The sequence below is a fragment of the Protomyctophum parallelum genome (assembly GCF_964188405.1).
Source record: "Protomyctophum parallelum genome assembly, chromosome: 7".
Lineage (NCBI taxonomy): Eukaryota > Metazoa > Chordata > Actinopteri > Myctophiformes > Myctophidae > Protomyctophum > Protomyctophum parallelum.
The window spans coordinates 36154126-36178151 of NC_139705.1; the positions used below are offsets into that span (position 1 = coordinate 36154126).

A 24026-nucleotide genomic window follows, 5' to 3' on the forward strand; every position below is an offset into this window, starting at 1 on the left:
TTATTTTTTCTTTTCCGTTTTTCTTTTTCTAAATGAATACATTCAGAAAAAACTAATAATAATATTGGCGTGTGGAACCAATAGTCCCCTCTTTGGGGACTGCACAGAACTGAACTAAATCCAATAAAATCAAAACAGCAATAACTACGGTTGCAGAAGAACAGTGGTAAACACTTGCTATGCATCCCATGTGTATAACGCATTATGAACACACTTATAAGACATTATAATATTCTCATAAACATGTACAGTATAATTATATTTATAAGCGCTGATAAATAATCATTATACTTTAAAAGCTTAATCATAACACCTTATAAACAGGGGATGCATAGCAAGTGTTACCGAACAGGGTGCAATGAACTTACTGGATTGAATCCCAGCTTGAAGCCCAGGACCACGATGCGGACAGTATCTCCAACTTGGGCCCTCTTAGGGGTCATGAACAGCTTGGGCCCTCTGGGAGCAGCTGAGAAGGATGCATGTTGGATCAATATATTACAGTACTGTACCATTTCAAAACGCTCTCACATTAATTCAATCCTTTATTTCTCTCTCTCTGCATGTGTTATTGTCGTGACAAATAATTGATTGTTCAGGACCCAACGATTGCTTGGGCTTGCATTCTGATTAAGCTTGAAGTGGCACCCATGAATAAAATATGTTTATACAATTATAACTAGCATAACTAGCACACATGCTCTTCCATTGACATATCTTTAGATCCTGTTGTCAGGTAGGCGCACCGCCACCTACTGGTTGACAAGTAGTACTGCCTGAAGCTCTAAGCGTGATTTCTCCACTGGCTGAGCAGACATAAAACATAAAAAGTTGAAATGTGGAGATACAAAGTTTCTGCCCGAAACTTGGAAAGCAACAATATCACTCAACAGGCGCCTTTTATAGTCTACCAAACATTATTTTGGTATAGGTCAAGAGATCAACTTTTACGTCATTGTTCTGAATCTCACTCCTCTACTTTTTACGTTGTCACATGCCAAAGGGGATTCTGTCTAAAACAGTGTTTGTCTGTATTCTGTATGTATGTCCCCTGCATGTACTTACTGTGTGCCGACAAGAAAAATAGATACCGTACATCACAGCAAACTACACAGCTCAGATGCTGCAGCACCAATCACAGTCCCCCCCACAAAAGTAGACTGTAGGGTGAGTGATGGCTGATTTAAGCAGTAATAATTACTCCCTAGGCTAGGTACGATGACACACCAGTTGTGCATCGATGCATACAAAATAAATCAGACACATAAATCTTTACGGGACATGATCTAACTGAGCTCGGTATATAACAGTATTAGATGCGCAACCTCTTTTTCTCATTTAGTATTAGCCTACATATAAAGCTAAATCTGGAACGTTAATCCAAAATTGAAAGCGTAAACATCGTCATACACCCAATTGTGGGATGTTGCCGGCTGTTCAGAACAAAACTTGCAGCCATCTCCCTTCCACTGCAAATTATCAGCGAATATCTGCTCCAAAACAAATACAATCATGTCGTGTTGTCAAGTGGGAGTTGTCACTGCATGTGACTGAGGGCATCCAGTACAATCTTTTTTTTTTTTCAATCAGAATTTGATCAGAAAAGATTAAAAATTTATGTAATAGCTCACTCCTGCTCACTCTGTTAATCCCAACTCCCCTCCATTACTAATGGGTTTGTGCTCAAAGCACAGAATGTTGCATTTCTCTCAGAAAGTCCCACCGAGGGGGATATAATATTTCCATTCTAGAAGGCCTGGAAAAATCAGTTTTTCATAAACTGGAATATATAAACAACATGGCTTTGATGATAGTTGAATTTCCAAAAGTGAATTTCAATATCTCACAGTTCCTTATCCAGTGATTTAGGGGCTTCCAAAAGTGCACAAAAATCCCACTAAACCTTCACCAATCATCAGCAGTACTGTCTCAGTCACCAAGATGATGCCTAAATGTGTGGACCACTTCCTTAAAGACATTGTGGTAAAACGTCCATCAATAATTAACCACTTAATCCCTAGTCTAGATTTACTAAACTGGACCAGAGGCTGTTGTATTTGGACCATTTGTTCCCGTCTATACCATATCTCTTCGCCAACAATGGGTATAAGCTTAGTTAGAGATGGATGGATGCAGGGGTTCAAGTGGTTAAGGGACACAACAAAATATTGTCTCAAAGAATTTAGTGTTAATCCTAATACTCTTCTTTTGTCACCTTGGATGTTACTAACCTTTGTACATTCCTCACGACATTGGATAGGCAGCATCTGCCAATTAAGGCTTGAAAAACAACAAATCTGTTGCTCCAAGCTATGACAATATCGTGGTTGGCGATATAGAAACCAATGATGTGCTTGGTGATAATAACCCTTTGGTCTCTAACATTAATCTATGCAAATTATATATGAGCATATAATTTGAGTCTGTTGATTTCCTTAACAACCAGTCAGTCAGAGGCCTTGTGGTTAGAGTGTCCGCCCTGAAACTGGGAGGTCAGGGTTCGATCCTCGGCCAGGTCATACCAAAGACAAAAGACAAAATGGGACCCAATGGCTCAGCACTCAGCATCAATGGGTTGGATTGAGGGGTCAAATCAACTAATCAAATGTTTCCCGAGCGCAGCACGGCTGCAGCTCACCGCTGCTTGGCTGCGGCTCACCGCTCCAAGAGATGGGTCAAATACGGAGAAAAACCAACGCAAAGGAATATCTCCTGGATCTTTAAACTTTAGCGTCCCTTGCGTGAACATTCTTTGAAAATAGCAGATCAGATCCTAAGTATACAGAATACAGTAGGTTTTTGTTTTTAGTGCCGATATTTATTATTATTATATATTAATATTATATTATTATATATTTATTATATTATTCATTTTCAGGTTTTTATAGGCTACCAGTACAAACTGTAGGTTTACATTTCAGTGAATCACTGAAGATTCACTATGACAGCTGTGAGCTGTGACATGAAAGGTTAGCACTTTATGACTATTTGTAAATTAAGATGTGGCTCATTAATTAAGCTTTGAACTGGCATTATTTATTTTTTTAATAAGCTGTCATAGTTCAACAGAAAGTGACACATAATACTACATTTATCTTAAAGGTAGTTAAGTGATATTGTTTTGATTTTTTTTTTTATGGTTAAAATGTAAAAACTAAAAACAATATAGACTATTGTGATAGTAATCATTCTTGTATAGAGTGTTTGTTCAGTAACTGAGGTCTCCATGTCTCTCTCTATCTCTATAATTAACAGAAAATTCATTTTCAGGTTGGTTGCAAAATACCAGCCAATCAGAGAGAATACCCTACCCATTTATCAGTGTTCCAGTTCAAATCTTGAATGTTAATTTATTTGTGTTATCACTTCCAATTTCACTTGTTTAATCTGTATCCTGTGTGAGTTCTCAATTCTGATTGGAGAGATATGGATACTCTGAGACTGATCCAAACACTCTATAGCAATGAGTACTATCAGAATATAGAGCTATTTCATGCTTATTCCTTAATCATGTTTCCCAGTGTTGTCTTAAAGAAAATAAATAAATAATAACAATTAGGAGTCCTACCCAACTCTAGAGTCTAAATGTCTCAATGGAAGAGATATACTAGTTATGAACATACTCTACTGTACAGATTATGTTAAAAATACATATTTATCCATTAAAATAAGTCTTGGATTGTATGTTAATGAAGGATTATTCTTTTTGTTATTACAAAATCCGGAATTAAATTCTCTATTCTTTAAATCCCTCCCAGAATATGGTTTTCGACATGTGTCAGCTCGGCTCACCCAGTGTGACCTCGGCCTGCATGGGCATGGACAGCGCCGGGTGTTTCACCTCGCAGCTGAACAGCGCGTCATTGTCCAGCTGGGGATTGAGGATCCAGGTCAGCATGGCGCGCACCTCCATGGTGCCGTCGCCGGACACCCGCCGTCTGTTCTGGAAGTAGTACAGCGGGTCCGTGCTCTGGATCCAGCGAGGGAACTCGCGGCTCACCACGGTCTCGGGGATCACCTCCGGGGTGGGCTCCGGAGCGGGCTCCATCTCTTGCTCCCCGCCGGCGCCGACGGGGCCGTCCTGGTTCTGCTCCTGGCCCAGTTCAGACGTCATCCCCTCCTTCTCCAGCAGGGACAGGGACCGCTGCAACTTGGTGTCATCCAGGTCTCGCCTGATGAGAGGTTATTAAAGGGTATCAAATGGGTATTTAACTTTAAAACACTCCTTTTGCGGTCATTTTCGTGTCTGCTCTGCCTTTTATGTGCACCCCAGACCTAAAATGTTGCTTGATTCAATATTTAGATATTTCATAATTAATAATTTGATCAGACCTCCTATATGTACTATAATCCATTCAAACTCTACATTAACCCCAGTAGAGTTAGACTCATTGAAATCACACATGACTTTTTTTGATGACTGATATTGTCCTTCTAATCTAATGAATGAGGAAACCATCATTTTTCAATTAGTTATTTCATCTTGTTAATATTTTCTTTAATGCAAAGTTGCAACTAGTCCATCCATCCATGAAATGGAATGGGCGAGCGCTGGCGCTTTGGCATGAGGGGGTCAGATCAACATATATGGAGATCTAAGGGTCATGATGTCACGTAATGTCACAAGGCGTGCGACCATATATGGAGACGTGATGTCACGAGACGTGACAATATATGGAGGCATGGGTGACGGACGGACATGCGGGAGATGCACGTTCTCATAGTAAAAAAACTAACTAACTTTTTTTTTCTTTCTATGAACTTATACCAAACTAGAATACCAACTTTAAAAACAAATTTAAATTGAAAAGCAAAAGTAAAAAGTAAAAACTAAATAAAAACGAATGAAAAATGCAAAACTTGAATGACCTTGGAGGGGAGCTCCGACGAGTCTTCCGGTTGTGGCTCTTTTCTGGGCCCTGGGTCTTGCTGTGGTGTCCCTCGGTGGAGGACGGCTGGGCAGTTGGCACCACCTCAATGAGCTCCCCGTCCCGCTTAAAGTACACCTAAAACAGGTTGGATGGAGTCAATGTTTTAGTGTTATTCTAGGATCAACAGGCCCACAGAATTATTATTGGAATCATTATTATTTTAATGTATTTACCACGGGGGCCGGTTTTCCTCCAGTGACGATGCAGACCAGAGTGAAGTTCTGAGCCTCATAGCGGCTGAACGGAGCTAGGCTCTCTGCTGACACCACCGATATGGACCGAGGAGGAACTACAGATGAGCGCACACACACACACACACACACACACACACACACACACACACACACACACACACACACACACACACACACACACACACACACACACACACACACACACACACACACACACACACACACACACACACACACACACACACACACACACACACACACACACACACACACACACACACACACACACACACGTTTAGACATAAAAGTGACTTGTCGCATTGTATAGGTGCTTTAGGAGTTCTTTGTATTAATGCTGAACCATTACATTGATTTTGCTGTGCTAATTTGTAAATTGAGTGTGTGGCTGGTTCTCCTGGTCAATGCCAAATACATTGCTTTGCTTATTAAGCAATGCTTAATGAAAAGAGAATCTGTACCAAAGCAATGAATGAGGACATGCATTATTATTTATGTTTTTTGATCAGCAATAAGCAGAGCAAACAAGCCACAGTACTACTCTGCATCTCTGTCATAAGTGGATCAAGCTGTCTCTTGTGTGTATAAAACTATCAATGACCCTGAAAAAAGGTAGAGGACCACAATGGAAATGAAGAATAATAGAAGTCTGCACACTATAACCTTTCAAGAAGCTCTCAGTCATGGCTTTATTGTAGATTAATGTTTCAATACACAACACTTATTTCCATTGTGGAAAGGCCTTCAAGGTTCTTTATTATTTGACTCCCAGGAAAGAAATGTGTCTTAGACAAAGGGCCCGCATGCGTAGCCCTTATGCCCATGTCGCCGAAGGGCAGCGCCAAATGCACCTTCTGAAGACCTTTCCACAATTTGGTTAGTTTGTTGTGAACCGTGGAAGATATCTGCACATGGAGGGCAAATGGATAAACAACAATTATTGCTGAAATGCCAGACAATTTCCTTTCTTAGAAATGACAAACCTAGATTAAAGAAATTAAATGGATGCATATCATGAACTCTCTTAATTATAATTAATTAATTATAAATGAGGCTTTCATTTAACTGCTTATGGATATGGAGTACATACTTTGCAGAGGACTGTCTCTAGTAGTGTTTTAGTACTCAACTCGTCTCGAGTCCACATTTTCATTTATATGGTCTCGTCTCGCCTTTAATTTGACTTGGACTCGGTCTCGGACAAAGGGACTCCAGACTCTGCCCCTAGCGAGTCCACTCAAGCCACAAGTCACTATAATGCAATCAAATAAATGTATTATACCTATATTATGAGGAGACCATTCACATTAACATTATAAGAGAGCTGTCTGGCGGACAGCTATCTTGTTAAGTAACGGAGTGTAGCTGACGTGCCTGCCAGCTCTCAGTGTTTTCTGAACCTAACCTATCAAAGCATAACATTTTTAAAGTATCTGGTCTCGGTCTCGACTCGGACACGCCCCCCTCCCACACCCGGTCTTGCCTCGGACTCAACCCCCCTCGGACTTGGTCTTGACTTGGACTCGCTTTAGGTGGACTACTAGACTACAACACTAGTCTCTACTATACTGTGAATCTCATCCTCCCTCCTACCTATGACAGTGAGCATGATGCTACCGGAGGCTAGGACCACCTTGTCCTGGGATCTGCGCTCATAGATGCCCACATGACACTCGTACAAGCCATCGTCTGCCATCTGGACCTCAGGCAGCCTGCCCACAGAGACGGGAACAAAACTGATTTAAAATGAATCAAATAAAGTGCTGAATGAGTGAGGAAAGGTACAACAGTGTTATTTTAAACGTAATTTATACGCCATCTTGTGAGGGAAGATCACTTATTTTTCGCAAGCTTCTTGATTTTGTCAATATATAATAATATATATATATAATAATAGCTCATACAATTTAGGCATTTAGCAGACGCTCTTAATCCAGAGCGATTTACATTTAAGCAAGAACAAAAGCATGGGAATACATCACATAAAAGCATTTATCATGAAACATGCATAAGCTAAGAAAGTAACAGTGGAATATCTATATAATGAAACTGTACATACACTATACATATAAACTATACATATTTACTACTATGCTATACATATGTACTATGGCGTGCTATGACTATATACAATACAATTATAGTGCTGTCTACATAACATGTTATAAGTCTGTGTCAAATGCTATCTAAGCCAACAGAAATGCTATCTAAGGGGTTAGGGTAAGTGCTATGGGCCATGATGGAGTCTGAAAAGGTGGGTTTTCAGGCTACGGCGGAAGATTGGGAGTGATGCTGCAGTTCTGACTGCAATGGGAAGTGCATTCCACAGTTTTATATAGTGCTTTTCTAAGTACCTCAAAGTCACTTTACATAAAGAAAAGGGAACCAACTTTTGAGGTGGGTTTTGAGTGAGGTTTTCAAGGAGAGGAGGGATGGTTGGGGAGTACATTCCAGAGGGGAGGGGGCAGCAACAGATAAAGCCCTATCCCCCTAGGTACGGAGGTTGGCTTCACTGGACCTGAGGGAACGGGAGGGGACATAAGGTTCGAGAAGATCGGAGAGGTAGAGGGGAGCCAGATTATTGAGTGCTTTGTAGGTGGTGAGCAAGATTTTGTAGCCTATAGACCGATTCCGTAGCGGTTTCATGGTCGCAGCCTTCCTGTAGACGGACTCGACGTAGCTGCGGGGTTTAAACCCTCACCAGGCGCATCTCTTCCACTACAGTGAACGGCAGAGTGACTGATGTTAGTTTGCATCAAACTTTACTCTTTTACCTGCTTTTTTACTAACACTAACATTACAAAGATGTCCAGAACATCGAGATGAACCTGTGTAGTTTATGGCTGCTCCAACAGTAGTGGCAACATAAAAAATAAATAAATACGGAATGTCAAAATATCCACCGTGGTGGCTGAGACCAGAGCCATTGAGTAATGGTTGAGACAAAGCAGTGAAAGGTCCTGAAAGATACATAATTTCAGTCTTACCCAATCTTTCTGTTTTATTAACACAAGGCTGCTGTATTTTATACCTCATACTAAGCATTTAAAGTATGAGGTATAAAGTACAGCAGCCTTGTGTTAATAAAACAGAAATATTTGGTATTGGGTAAGACTGGCGTTATGTATCTTTCACTGCTTCGTCTCAACCATTACTCAATGGCTCTGGTCTCCGCCACCGCGGTGGATATTAGACATTCCGTTTTATTTATTTTTATGTTGCCACTACTGTTGGAGCAGCCATAAACTACACAGGTTTATCTTGATGTTCTGGGCATCTTTGTAATGTTAGTGTTAGTAAAAAAGCAGGTAAAGGAGTAAAGTTTGAGGCAAACTAACATCAGTCACTCTGCCGTTCCACTGTAGTGGACGTGCGCCTGGTGAGGGTTTAAACCCCGCAGCTACGTCGAGTCCGCCTACAGGAAATATGTAGGCTGCGACCATGAGACCCGCTACGGAATCGGTCTATAGTGAATTCTTTGTTTGACATGGAGCCAGTGTAGGTCGTGGAGGACAGGTGTAATATGATCTCTGGAGCAGGTACGGGTGAGCAGACGGGCAGCTGAGTTTTGAACGTATTGGAGTTTGTTGAGGACTTGGAGGTGCAATTGAGGAAGGATACTGTTGCAGTAATCAATCCGGGATGTAATGAATGCGTGAATGAGTGTTTCAACAGCTGGGAAAGTAAGAGAGGGCCTGAGGCGGGCAATGTTACTGGAATGAAAAAAGGCAATTTTGGTGATCTGGTTTACGTAAGGGAGGAATGAGAGGGTGATATCGAATATGACACTCAAGGTTACGGACGTGAGTGGAGGTTGTTACAGTGGAGCTGTCAATGTTGAGAGTGGAGCCGGGAGGTAGTCTTGACCAATAATTAGAAGTTCGGATTTGTTACAGTTGATTTTGAGGAAGTTCTTTTGCATCCATGTTTTAATGTCTGTGAGGCAGGTGGTGAAGGTGGAGTGGGTGGCAGCGGTGACAGTCAAAATTGCCTTGACATGAAGTGTCATGAGTGTCAACTGGTGGCCCATGGGCCGCCAGTTGAATACCCCTGCACTACAGTATCGACTCATAGTACACTACAGTATCAACTCGCTACTGCATCAGTTGTAAGCAGCAGAATCATTCATGGAGGTACATTTTTACCTAACAGTAGACTGGTACACCAGGTCTTCCCGCCTGACATTGGCCTCCATGTGAGAGTAATTAGTGTTGTACATGGCATCATATGTGAAGATCTTCTGCTTGGCACTGCCCCCATCTGCCACCTGTGTGGGGAGGTGAGATTCATTAAATTTGTTAGAGCTAAATAGAATGATTTTCTAAAACCTTCTAAAAAAATATATGTGCCATCACTGCAACTCTATGTAAAGACACAGAGCAAAACCCTGGTTAGAAAATTGACCCTACACTTTTATAATTCTGTGGAGCACTAACCAACAGCAACCTTTTCTTCAGCTATGGAAAAGGAAAAAGCAGGCTTTACATTACCTAATACAAGCATGATACTCTTTCAAGGCAGTGCCTTCAAAGGGCTGCACCTTGAAAAATACTTAGATTTTTTCTTTTTTCTTTCAGGCTTTTGTTTGGTTGCTTTGATCAGTGAATATATCAAGGTTTAAAGGATTTTTGTCTCAGCAGGACTTAGAGAAAGCTGTCCCTGCATTCATCTGCTGTAGACTCGACTACTACTGCAACAGTGTCATTAGGTCTCCCTAAAAATCGATCAGACAGACAGCTGCAGTGGATTGAAAACGAGTCCTTACCAAGACCAAGAAAGTGGACCACATCAGCTCTACGTTATTTACACTGACTTCCTCTCTGTCAAAGAATTGATTTCAAAATACCACTGTTGGTTTATAATTATTTAATGGTTTAGGGACAAAATACATTCATGATCTTGTGCTACATTATTAACCATCCAGACCTCTCAGGTCTTAGGGGACAGTTCTGCTTTCTGCCCCCAAATGAACCAGAAGCAGCATTCAGCTACAACTCTCAGTTGTATTAAATCAAACCTGAATACTGTTGTCCACTGTCTTTTACTGAGGTTTTTGATTAATTTACTTCACATTTGATTTTCTTGCTTTTCTGTTTTATTCACATTTTGTATTCTCTTAATAACCTTGAAATATCCTTTAGAATATGATGTGTATAGGAACCAAGCAGCATTCAGAAGTCCTTCTGGTACTTTTAATTCATTAAGGCTCAGGCAGCATACACGGACGTGTTTTGGCAGCAAGCCTTCCTCTGCGTTTATTATTTTCTTATTATGAGTCTTCGTGAGCTGTGCAACCAGCAAATTGCATTTAAATAAACTTTTGTTTCTACTTTAATAATACAGTAATGACTTAAAAAATGCTTTTAATGTTTTGTATGAATCGCTTTGATTTAGATAAGTAAGTAAGTAGCCTTGCCGAGCCATGAGGCCCATAGGGCAGGAGCCTATCTCCTGTTTCTGTAGCGTGAGGCAGCTTGATGTACAAGTACACCCCCTGGACTTACCCCCAATCCAACCCTTGATGCTGAGTGTCAAGCAGGGAGGCACCCTTGATGCTGAGTGTCAAGCAGGGAGGCACTCGGTCCCATTTTTTGAGTCTTTGACTCTTTGGTATGACCCGGCGGGGGATTGAACGCCGACCTCCCAGTCTCAGGGCGGACACTCTAACCACAAGGCCACTGAGCTGGTTTGATTTAGATGGTTGAATACAAATTAACCTTCCTTGCCTTGCCTTGTTTTATTTTTGTTTTTTTTATTTTTTTAAGATATTTTTTTGCGGCTTACGCCTTTTTATTGATTTTTGAAGGGACAGACAGTAGGCTGACAGGAAACGGGAGAGAGATGGGGGGATGACATGCAGTAAAGGCCGTGTCGGGTCCGGGAGTCGAACCCGCGGCACACTGCGACTGGATTACCAGTCCGGTGCCCAGACCGTTACGCTACGGCCTGGGCCCCTTGCCTTGTTTTAACACTTAACTTTGAAGATGTTCTGAAGAAGTTCTGAAGAATACAAACTTATTAATTGTACAGTGGCATGTCTGCAATGAGCTGTCCTGAATTAATTTGCACTGTGTATTGGGATACTCTTGTCTCTTCTCTCATTCTCCCTTATGCTTTGATCTGAGATTTAATGAAAGTGCCAGTTACGAACAGATAATAAATATTTAATACTTATAGTAGTAGTACATTTAGCTCTATGGTCAGGTAGGAATTGCTCTACACTACAGGGATGAATCATTCATTAATATAGCGCTGTTTCTTGTGTGGTTGATAGGCGTACTTTATAGTTCCTTTTAATTTACTCTCTGGTCCTGAAGGACATATTTTATGACTACGCTGAACTTATACATTAATGATTGCTATATGATAGGCTAGGGGCATGGTGGCGCAGTCGGTATAGTGCTGTCGCCTCACAACTATAGCAACTCATCAGTGCTCTGAAACTATGCCTCTGTGTCCCTTAATTCCTATATGGAGTTCTGTGTCTGGCATGCCCAAATATGGAGTGTTGTGATTTCAGAACAGGCCAGTTTCATAATGGACCCTGGGCAGGGGCCCTGGGTCCAGACAGACGTACAGACCGATAGAGACGTGGTCCATTTATATATATTATACAACATAGTGTGTATAGTATAGTTGTATATTTATATATATACTGTATATGCTAAAAAACAGGATGATTTCCTGTTTTTCATAGAAGTGTATATCTGTACGTCTTTAAATGTTCTGTTGAATTGAAAATGGAGGACCCTGATGTAAACAAGTCTAGTGCTTTTCAGTGTCGTCCTCAAAGTAGCAGTTTTTGTATTGGCTTGTACTTTGGTTTGAAATGTACCCATTCTATATTGTGAAATATAGTATAGTATAGTATAGTATAGTATAGTATAGTATAGTACAGTAGTGTGATCATTATGGTGAATGGCTGGTATGAAGATCACCTTTGTGCTCACCCGAAACCATACAATCTCACGGAGGTTGCCGTCGGTACGGAAGTTGCACTTAAGTGTCACCGTGTCCCCAATGATGGCAGGCGAGAGAGGCTCGATGACCACGTCTAAATAACCTGCAGGAGAAAGGGGTAGTGGGGTATATGTGAGTAACTTCTTTAATGGTGCATTTATATAGCGCCTTTATCCAAGGCGCTTTACATAGATTCACCCATTCACACACACATTCATACATCGATGGTAGCGGAAACCATGCAAGGCACCAACCAGCACATCGGGAGCAATTAGGGGTTCAGTGTCTTGCTCAAGGACACTTTGACAATAACTCTGGGGGAGCCCGGGTTTGAACTGGCAACCTTGCAGTTGCCATCCAACCACTCTGAGCCACCGCCACTTCTGCAGTGTTAATTCATCCTCATGATTTTACAGTGTAGGGGAGGTTGATCGCTGGCCGAGAGACAGAGAGAAAGGCAGCAGTGCAGCGAATACTGGACAACTCGCCCCGGTGCTTGCCCGTTTTTCCTCCCGGAATTTTCCCCAGTGAGGGGGATAACTTTGTAATATGCTATTGGCTGTTTGTATTCTTTTTGGAAAAATATAAAAAGATACTCCTGTGGAAAGGCTATATTATTTGACTTATATTGAACCTATAAACAATTTAGTATTATTTAGTATATGTAAGGTTTTGCCTCCTCAAATGGTACCTCGTCAGATAATCCCCACATATCCTACAACAACTTCTGTGAACAGACTTCACTGTAGTAGCTTTTCATAAATTATATTTGTACTTAGGCTGTTCTGCTGTCATGAAAGTTTATAGTTAGAGAAATTCAAAGTCCAGCCGTCTGCTGTCCAGCCTCTCCCACACCTCACTGGCGAAAATTCTGGGAGGAAAACAGAAACGGGGCGAGTAGTCTTGTTACCGGTGCAGCCCATTGAAACAGCGAGAGGCATTCACCAATTAACACGGCATTGTGTGCCAGAAGGCCACGGGAGAGAAAATTGTGGACTGAGAAGATAAAAACACTTCGCATCATGTTTTCCTTACCGCAAACACGTTCAATTCTGCTTGTGTCTGTGGGAGAGTCGTGGTGATTGAAATATACCATTTTATATTATTTATTTCCAAATTATTAAGTTTATTCTCCACTTTTCATTTAAAGAGAACTTGTCATACCTCTTAACATATTATTCTCATAGCCTGTTGCAAATGTTTATCTTCTATGACTTAACTCATATCTGTGCATTATAGCATTGGCCCCTGTACATACTGCCATTGGGTGAACTCATTACCAATCACGGAGTCAATTTTCATTTCTATGCTGATGATATCCAACTATATCTCTCTGTGGCTCCAGATGATCCCTGTGCTTTAGACCCGCTGTTGACCTGTCTGTCTAGCATCAAATGCTGGATGAGTGAGAACTTTCTCAAGCTAAATGAGGATAAGATAGAAGTTCTCATAATCGGTTCTAGTGAGCAGAAAGAATCAATAATACGCAGACATGGCAACCTGACTGTAGAAAGTAACAGTACAGTAAAGAACCTGGGGGTCATTATTACTTGCGCAAGCAGAGCGCACAAGTAATAGTAAATAGTTTCGCCCGGCTCGTATGCACCATCCCAGCCAACCCGCCACTTTTGATGCGTATGAACCGTCCCAGCAAATTGTGCCTGATTTGCTGGGACCAGATTACATGGTGTGTATATGTATAACTAGCTCTCAATGATGACGTAAGAAATATGTGGATTATAAGGACCCAATGCCAGAGTGTAATTGGTTTTTCGATGGTGACGTAATGACGATATGTTTTAGTGTTGGGAGGATTAAAGGTAATGCTCCTGTGTATACATGCATGTAATCTGGCACCACTGCCGTATCAGGCACACTTTGCTGGGACGGTGCATACGCATCAAAAGTGCGGGTTGGCTGGGACGGTTCTTGGCGCAAAGTAACCACGGTATACCGCTAATCAATTTACAAATTACATATACATAGTATATGTATATGTGATTGGTTGACAGTTTGTAGCGGTCGAAAGTACTTGCGCGCTCTGCTTGCACACTAGTTGGCCCTTTATGGCCTACTAGTGTGCAACAAGCAAGTATGCACTCGACAGATTGCAGTTCTAGTTGATTCTGAATTTAATTTTAATTCACACATTAATCATGTTACCAAGATTGCCTTTTTCACCTTAGAAATATTGCACGAATCAGAGCCTATTTGTCTTTGGACGATGCAAAAACGTTTATCCACGCCTTTGTTTTTTCTCGGCTTGATTACTGCAATGCACTTTTTTCTGGACTGCCTAAGAAAACAACTGACAGATTACAACTTGTCCAAAATGCAGCAGCCAGAGTTTTAACTAGAACTAAGATGAGAGAACATATTACTCCAGTTTTGGCTTCACTGCACTGGCTTCTGGTTGTTTTTAGGATTGATTTTAAAATTATTTTACTTGTGTATAAAGCTCTCAATGGTCTCGCACCTTCCTACCTACATGACTGCCTGCCTAAATATGTCCCAAACCGCCCCCTAAGGTCTTCCACTGCTGGCCTGCTCGCTTTGCCTAAAGAAATGGCAACAAAAAAATAGGGGGAAGCAGCATTTTGCTTCTACAGGCCAACGGCATGGAACAAACTCCCACTGTACCTTCGACAGGCAACCTCTGTAGACATTTTTAAAGCAAAGCTCAAGACCCACTTCTACACCATTGCTTTTAATTGATCTTTTATATTTTGTTATTCATGTCCTCACTGTATTGCATTACTGCTCGTTTTTTAATGTTTATGCCTTGCTTTTCTTTTCTTCTCCATTGCTCTGTAAAGCACTTTGAGCTGCATTTCATGTCATGAAAGGTGCTTTACAAATAAAGTTTTATTATTATTATTACTACATCAACAAATACACACAAAACATTATGCCATTTATTATGATTCTACTAGTAATCAGTCCCATTGTCAGAGTACTGTGCAAGCAAGAGGCCAAGAGCAAGCTGGGACTCTTGGGAGATACTTGGGAGCATTTGGGAAGCTTCTCTCTGTATTTGGGATAAACCAGACCCATAGGCAGACAGAGACAGACAGACAGAGTCAACTTTAGATGATTTACTTATTATGTGCATCGTGTGCCGGGTGCTGTCCATGGTGCTGATCCTCAGTTATTTTCCTGTCCATTAGTGCTGAATGCCCATATTATATTGGCTGATAGGTGTATTATGTTGCTACTTCAATTCTAACAACAGCATTGTGCACTTAGAACAGGTTGTACAGTATGTGAACTGACAGAACCAGCCGTAATAATAGAGGAGTCAAGGCCGTTGCATGGCACCGGCACTTTTCAATTTTACTGTGAAGTCCATCTACTATAGGTGTGATGTAGGATTTCACACCACAACCATACGGTTTGATGAGAAAAGTGGGAAATGCAGGAAGCAAGATTGTATGGTGGCGGACTTTAAATGTTCTAAACCAGTTGTTTCACGCTCCTGACAGAGGTAATTTGCTGGTGTGAAAAGCATACACATCCGTGCATAGTGAGTCAGAATCAAATGTATTGTCACATTACAGGTTTAAAATGTGTTTTTGTGCAAGCTCCATATTTTTTTATATTTCCATAAAAAAGAAAGGGGAGAAGGGGGACAAGAGGGAAGAGATCGAGATCAATCAATAAAATAATAAAATCACACTTGTGTGAAGTGAGGGGCGCTCTTATCATACATCATCACATTTCGGCCAGTCACTTTTGGCGTCCTCACTTTACTGTCCAGACTTATTATCCTCACTTTTTATGCCCTCAGCCAATGAAATCATCGCTTTGGGGTACACACGCACACACAAAGCTGGGCATAGGAGCCCCTCAAAAATAAATCAACCCTCCGCTCCGTCCTACCAAACTCTGTCTCCCCACTCTCTCAATGGAGATGCAGATATGCTAGTTATAGTATTAGCACACTCTAGCCTACAACACAGATTGATTAACAATAACATGCTACTCATTAAAATAAGATCCCTGTAGTGCCCAAGCCCTATGCTTGAACACTGGTTAACTGACGGCTAGGGAGGCTGTTCAGACGTGTGCTCAAATAAACTGAAAGTCCAAACATTGTCCGTTGATTTCACAATGTTGCGCTGTATAAAAACGTTTTTGCAATATTTGTTATTGCACCCATGCTTAATGCTATGACAAGTTTAATTTTGTATTTTTTCCCCCACTTATCCACATTTTGACAATGATGGATTACGTCTAGCTACAGTATGGACCTAAATCCGAACAAAATATGCTCACTGTTCCCACCTTTAGACTGATCTAAATACTGGAATAAAAACAAGCCTAAACCAATAAACCTGCAGAACTATCACACAGGATAATAAGGCATTTGAGCTTGTGGCAAACAATACCATGTGATCCTTAACTCTCACCCTAAGTATTACCTAAATCAGGGGTGGGCAACTTTGACGATGGAGAGGGCCACTATATTTCCACACTCACTCCCGGGTCATATATTACTGTCGTAGCAAAAACTTAATTAAAATCTTGAATTTTATTATATTTTTGAATTGGAATCCTTAAAAATGCCTTTAATTATACTTGTGTTGAGCAATGAGCTACTAATTTAGACTGAAGTAATTAAAGCGGGTCATGTTTGCATGTTGTGGAATTTAGGTCCCTGACCATGAGGGCAGAGAGACACGACACCATGAGGGCAGAGAGACATGACATCGAGGTCAGAGAGAGAGGAGAGACATGCGAGACAAGACAAGGGATCAGATTTGAACTCACACTCACAATACAAGGAACATGTTCACTCTGTGCACTGGCTAACCCTCCAGGCACCTCATTATGTTTTGAGTAATATAGTGTGAATTAAAACATGATGACACAATGACACAATATGCGTTGATTCAGTGACATTAACTTTAACAACTCAACACATTTTTTCAAAAATAGCAAAAAAGCATTGCGACGCTGTGACCTCACAGGTCAGCTATTCACCCTATTTTTGCACAACACCATTGTACGTCAAAGTATGAAATAGGGCTTAAGTGGTTAACAGGGCATAACTGTGAATAAACATGACGGCTATTACGCAATACCATGCAAGTTTAATGTCTTTTTGTCCTTCGTTTGGGCTCACCCACTAGGTGACCCCACGGGTCAGGCCTGATCTGGTGCACTTGGAGCCAGCTTTGCTTAGCTTCTCACAGTCACAGCTTTCTAGGCCTTTGGTGGCAGCGTAATCTCCTGCATCGTAATGGACAGCCCATCTACACAATGCTAGGCTCTCTAAATCATGAGGGCAGCAAGCCTGCAGATTATTTTTTCCATGTTTTTCCAGCCTAATCCCCTTTTGCTAGCATTTCATCTAAGAGTCGAACATTTGCCAAGCACTGGCCTAGTCCATATACACACATACAGGCACACACGCATGCCCACACAGGCACACACATACAGTATGTGCACACACATTCCCAAATACACACGCACATGATCCCCCCCCCAAAAAAAAACAAACATGTGCCAGATTACCTCATAGGAACAGCCCCGAGAAATAACTGACTTTCAGAAACCAGTCTCTAAACAACAAACAATAATTATTCACTGAACTGAGTGTGCTCACTGTGCTGAGAAAAAACATGTTTTAAAATGAGATCCCAACACTGTCTGAAATTAGACATACAGTACAATAGGCTATATTTAAGACTGCAGTCATATTTGCCCTATACACGCTACTTAACATTGAGGACCAACATTGACACAGTAGAAACAATATGTTCAGCTTCTGATTCACTGCTTATGCCATGTCTACAGATAAGCCTGGTTTATCCGAGCCTGAATCTGTACTGTGTGAGCTCTCCCCGAGATGTATTCAGGGGCCATGGTGTTAGCATTTTTTCTTTAAACTAGAGCAGACCCGATTCTATGTAGTGACACACATTCAAAGGTTAAAACAATCTTGATCTTGGGTTGGCGTAAATGATGAATGGACAAAAGCTGTGCTCATACTGGCAATAATGCAAGCGGTTCACCTCATATTAATGCTCTGCTTTGAACACAGAGCTGCCTTCCATATTTAGCACACAGTCAATGAGAAGCATCTGTCATCTCTAAAAACTATAGCCAGAAAGTCCACCTGGCAGTAAGGCAACTGGCTAGTTATCTCATGATTGTATGAAGTCGAGTATTGATTGCCAGGTCACCATTGGCCACCATAATTGTATTTAATGGCTTGTCTGGTTAAATAAAGATTATTAATATCAAAACCTGGGTGGTGCATGGGGAAGTGTGTGTATTAGCATTCTTTCAAATAAAAACATCAATGTGACAGTCTAAAGAACTCAAACAACCATCATTTATTCTGACAATAAAGCAAGTGGCCTTATCTCCATAAAAAGTTGTCTTCGTGTCCACTGAGCCAAACTTGCAATAACTGTATAAGTAAAATCGATTAATTGGGGTCTATTAATATCATGATGCAAATCCTAGCTCTCTCATTAATGCATCTCATTGTGCATGGGTCCTCATGCAGCATTTAATAGTCTAAAAGAATGTACATTTAAAAAACACACACGCACACACACACCTTGTAGTTGGTCTGCACAATATTTCTAATAGACAACATCATCCTCTCATCAGTGTCACACTTCCAGCAGCTTCCTATTCACACTGATCATAGGCGTAATAGGCATGGGGCTGCCTACTGCTTAGTGCTTATAGGCTACACATTAATAGCCACATTTGACTCTTTTGTTTATAGCTACTTTAGGTTATCTCGCTGTACGTGTAGGCTATAGGACTTGTCTATGAGTGCAAAATGCACATAGCCTAGTCCTTGTATAGGGTATAATTGGCAATAGGCCTAAACAGATGCTGATCCGATTGCAATCCGATAAAACATCTGTTTAGGCTTGTAAGTATTTCACACAGCAATGACAGCATAGGACGAGTTGTATTGATACATTGCTCTCAGACACAAAAAACTACACAATAATAATAATAAAAAAACGCACTCAACGATGATGAGACTTTGAGGTTGACTCACTTACCTAATATTAATTCGGAAATATCCGCACAAATGAGTAGCCATAAAGTAAAAAGACAATTCATCTTCTTGTGCTCTTTTATATGTTGCTCAAGTGGACAGACACACCATCTGTTGTCGGGGGTCAGGTCATTTATTTAACGGTAATGGCACCAAATTCCCCATCATGTTCCAGTTCCATCCATACTGCTGGTCCTGCGCTCAGCTACGCTGCGTCCTCTCTCACTGGGGAAGAATGTGCGCGCTGAGGGGATCCTGCTTTCTATTAAACGGGACGGGGGTTGGGGGGGATGCTCGTGCTCCACTTCACTCCACCCCCCTTTTCATCGCAGCCCTGCACAGTATAGGCTAAAATCCTCAGTGTTCATTTAACTCAGAGTTAAAAATGGACACTTGTGATTTTACAGTGTGGTTTATCTGTGAGGATTAGATAATCTCCCCCCCAGCCCCCTTCTCTCAGAGAAAACAGATGGCAGCAACTGAGCATTTTAGTGTTAAAAGCTATTTTAGACATTTCACTTTGATGAATCATATCATGGGCGAAATGCCACAGCTTGCACTGCTTCATGCCCTGGAGTTGGGCTGGAGTGATGACTGCCTGGAAACATGGAACTGTGCACAATTCAAGTCCCTTAAGTGTCAATGTAAACGCCAAGGGACCAGACCAAGTCCTTTGGGGACAATTCCAACTAAGGCACAGGTCTCCACCAGGATAGGAGCGTTTTTGGAAATATGTCAAATGTCATTTTTTCCACAGCCTGGTGGGGAAAACAATGAAGGGCCTGTACTGTTCCTAATATATGTAAACCACATGACATCAGCTTATGACTGCAACTTGTTCCTGTCCGCAGATGACTCAGCACTGCTGGTCTCGGACAGGAACAAAGTCAAACTGCAGGTTGAAAAGGCCCTAAGCTCTGCAACTGGCTCGCTGATGACAAACTATCTTTACACCTGGGAACAACTGAATCCATTCTTTTTGGAATAGTAATCTCAGCAAGGCAGATGGCTTCTTGGTTAGAGTGGTTGACAAGATTATCACACGAAAAGATGAAATTACCTACCTAGGTTCCATCCTGGAGGCAAATCTTTCCAGTGATAAATTGGCCACCAACGTAATCAAAAAAGTCAACCAAAGAACAAGATTGCTATACAGGATCTCCTCGCTGGTCAACAAAAACACCTTGAAGACCCTACCACGAGCCGTCGTACAAGGTTTCTTCGACTATGCATGCACCTCTTGGTACCACAGGACCTCAAAAGGCCCTTAAAACAAGGCTCCAGACTTCCCAAAACAAACTGGTCAGGCTTCTACTGGGCCTCACTCCCGAACCCACCTCACCCCTGCCCACTTTGACAAGCTGGAATGGCTTAGGGTTGACGACAGAGTTCAACAAACCATGTGCAATCCAGATTCTGCAAAAACAAGGGACTAAATTCTCTTCGCTCCTATGCCACTAAAATGTGGAACGCCCTACCAACAGTTATTAAGACATGAAAATCCCTTGACTCCTTCAAAACCACTCTCAAAGGTCACCGACGGACGGCTGCAATTCGAAACTGGCCCCGTAAAAGCTGACTCACTCACTGTATATATTTCTTTTCCCTTTATGATGAATTCCTGTTCTGTTCTTTGGCTAAATAGAAGTGTATATTTGTACGTCTCTAGATGTTTTGATGAATTGAACAAGGTGGACACTCTTGTAAACAAGTGTAACGCTTTATTGGGTCATCCACACACAGTTAACAGTTTTTGTAATTGAGTTGTGCTGGAAATGTACTGTAATTCTGCAATCTGTGAATAAATACTTCAATCAATCAAACATGTGCGCACAATGTCATCACAATTAGATGCTGTGTGATTTGCGGCATTGTGTACATGAGTAAGCCTGGGACCGAGGCTATAGGCAACACCTGAAAACTTTGGAAGCCAATCTTAGCCAATCAGGATGGAATTTGAGAAATCCAACAGACACGTCTTGAGATTTGGATCAAATCTGAAGGATTGATGTCAAAACATTTGTTTTACATGAATCGGCCTCCTGGTGGCACTATAAAGAGCAGATGTGAGAAATGCAGGTCAAAGGTTTTGAAGTGGGCCTAGTGGGAATGTGCATGCTAAATTTCAAAACGGACCAATCCTGCAAACTTTGAAAGGCATTCATAGCTAATGGGGATAAAATATGGGAAAGTGGACGGTTGCGCACGTGCAGGTTGCATGATTTTGATAAAAGCAGAGGCAATTATTTTCAAAACATATGTTAGTTTACAAAAAATGTGCACTGTGGGCTGGAGGTCAGGCAGGAGGCGTCCGTTTGAAGCCAGATGTTATACAGTTGAACAGTTCTTAATGAATTACTGAACCATAATAAGACAAATCTGATGCTGGCAAGAGCACAAATCACCTAGGCTTTCATGGGTCATTTTTATTTGCCATTTTTATCTCAGGACTTTCCTTTCTTCAAGTAAACTTAACTAATGGCTAACAGTATGGCAGATTATTCAGCCGATTTGCTATTGTGTTGCCATCCTGAACCACTGCCAAAGCTACAGCAAATGCAGGATTGATGTTGTACTCCTGGTTGGTGGAGCTAAATACAGATTCTTGAGACTTGCGTGCACCCATAATGCTGCCGATGAGGCCGACACGAGCTATATCAAGCCTTTGAGAACACGGGAATACGAAAACGAAAAAACATTGCATGGACCTGGGACCGGACGTATCCTCAGTAATGTATGCTAAGGTCATCAACATCATACACCTCACTCAGGTGACCCAGCCGGGGTGATCAAGTCCGTCCCAATTTACGTCCCAGTAGCTACCCTCGATCAGTCCCATTAGGGAAAGACCAGGGACACATAATCTGTTGCTCTGGAACTACTCTGCTGGGACTGGGAGGTACTGTATGCGGCAGCGGGAGGATCGCATCAATCTGGCGCGTGGAAGGAATATAGGCTCTGTGGGTTGACTCCTGTCCTACGTCTCACCAGGTCCACTCCTGCTCTACACAGAATTGAGCTAGAAGATTAAAGTTCTCCTCTAAAAAGATTGGTTTAAAAATCTGCCTCATGGTCGTGCTAGAACAGGCCGTTCTGGAAAATTTGGTTTTGGAATTGACATCCTGTGTGTCGTGGTTTTGGCAGTGACTGGGCCCTCATTGCCGGAGATTAGCTGGTTGCACACGGACGGACGGATGGACGGAAATACTCTTCCCATGCCTTCGGTCAGGTGGAGACAAAAATGGCTTCAGGCTGCACTTTAGGGACCAAAATAATATGACACGTTTCTTAAGGTATATCATTGACATAAGCTAAGGTGTAATTGGAACAAATTATTTGGGAAGGGTTAGTCAAATGACGATGTTTCTCCCATGCTGAGCCCATTCTCAACCCCTAATCGTTGGAATGCCCTCCAGTGTGGGTGTGGGCACAGGAAAGGTGCCACTGCCAATACATAGCTGTCTCTGGTGGATCAGCAAACGTGTGACCTGGAAAAATCCATGTTACTGCTCTCTCACTGTTCTTGGATTTCCTTTTTGTATATTCAATGTTTGCATTACAACAACTACTGCAGACAGATGGCAGATAATAGATTCATAACCGCCACACTATAACGTGGGCAGCAGACAGGCTGATCATTTGAATACCACGGCAGTGATCCAAGAAAGTACTTCACCTCCGAGTGTATTGTAATATTTTGATACTACCAATGCCTGTAAACAAATTACACCTCAGTAATATATAATCATTAGAATAGGCATACATTTCCACCTCTAAATAATTAAGGGTTGTGTTATCTTTATCTTACACAATCAAATATTTTTCTCATACAGTATAATTCTATCTGATCCTTTGCTCTGTTTAACATCAGTGTTATGTAGAGACAGAAGTCACTATGGTTCGGTGATAATGGTCACTCACCTCCAGTCTGTCACATGGCCACTTTTCTCCGAAAAACAAGGAAGCCAGATGTCATCTGGGTGGAGAAGCCGTGCAGGCACTGGACAGCCATGCATGTTACCATAGACCAGGAGGGTGCAAAACAGGAAAATATGTTTTGAGGAATTAAATCCTACCAAAATAAGTGTCAAATGACCTACATGTCAACAGAGCTCATATCACCCCTTATATTTACAGTGTATGATGTAGCCGCAATTTGCAACTCTAGATTTTTTTATAATGGGATGAATCTAGAGTTGCAATACCCTCCATTGACTCCCCACTCATCCAATTTGGTTTGTGATCTGCTCGTCTTAAACGACGTTAAACTCACCAACATTGCAGCTGTAGTCCAAGCTTGAATTATCCTCTTTCAATCTGCCGAGCTTGTTTTTCATAGAAATCCACCGTAGACATGTTATGACTCAGCTACTTTCTGTCAAGAAATTCTGTGCAGGTGATTATTTTTCTAAGTGCTGGAGTTTGGAAGCACTCGTCGTATGTCACTGAACGGACCTGCGTACCACCTGTTTCGAATTTGCACATAATGCAGGAGGCAGCAGTGCGACCCGTTAACAAAAACGAGTGCTTCCAAACTGCAACACTTAGAAAAAGAATCACATGCAGAGGATGTCTTGACAGAAAGTAGCTCATAACATGTCTACGTGGATTTTTATGAAAAACAAGCTTGGCAGATTGAAAGAGGATAATTCAAGCTTGGACTACAGCTGCAATGTTGGTGAGTTTAACATCGTTTAAGACAAGCAGATCGCAAACCAAATTGGATGAGTGGGGAGTCAATGGAGGGTATTGCAACTCTAGATTCATCCCATTATAAAGAAATCTAGCGTTGCAAATTGCGGCTAGTGTATGATGATGACCTTTTGTTACTTAGTAAATAGAAAGAATTTGTCATCAAAGCCGGAGGCCTGACATATTGTCCACCATCTTGAC

At 41.6% G+C, this 24026-nt stretch overlaps 1 protein-coding gene across 1 annotated transcript in view; it reads right to left on the minus strand.

Annotated features, from left to right (window-relative positions):
• LOC310862061 (immunoglobulin superfamily member 21-like) overlaps window positions 1–24026 on the minus strand; it is a gene marked incomplete at both ends in the record, with an annotated part of 28195 nt that overhangs the window by 3943 nt on the left and 226 nt on the right. Inside the window, 7 exons of the mRNA XM_083769798.1 lie at window positions 369–469; window positions 3793–4172; window positions 4870–5006; window positions 5105–5220; window positions 6737–6855; window positions 9289–9410; window positions 12094–12271. Coding sequence (XP_083625924.1) covers window positions 369–469; window positions 3793–4172; window positions 4870–5006; window positions 5105–5220; window positions 6737–6855; window positions 9289–9410; window positions 12094–12271 — 1153 coding nt within the window. The remainder of the gene's footprint in view (window positions 1–368; window positions 470–3792; window positions 4173–4869; window positions 5007–5104; window positions 5221–6736; window positions 6856–9288; window positions 9411–12093; window positions 12272–24026) is intronic.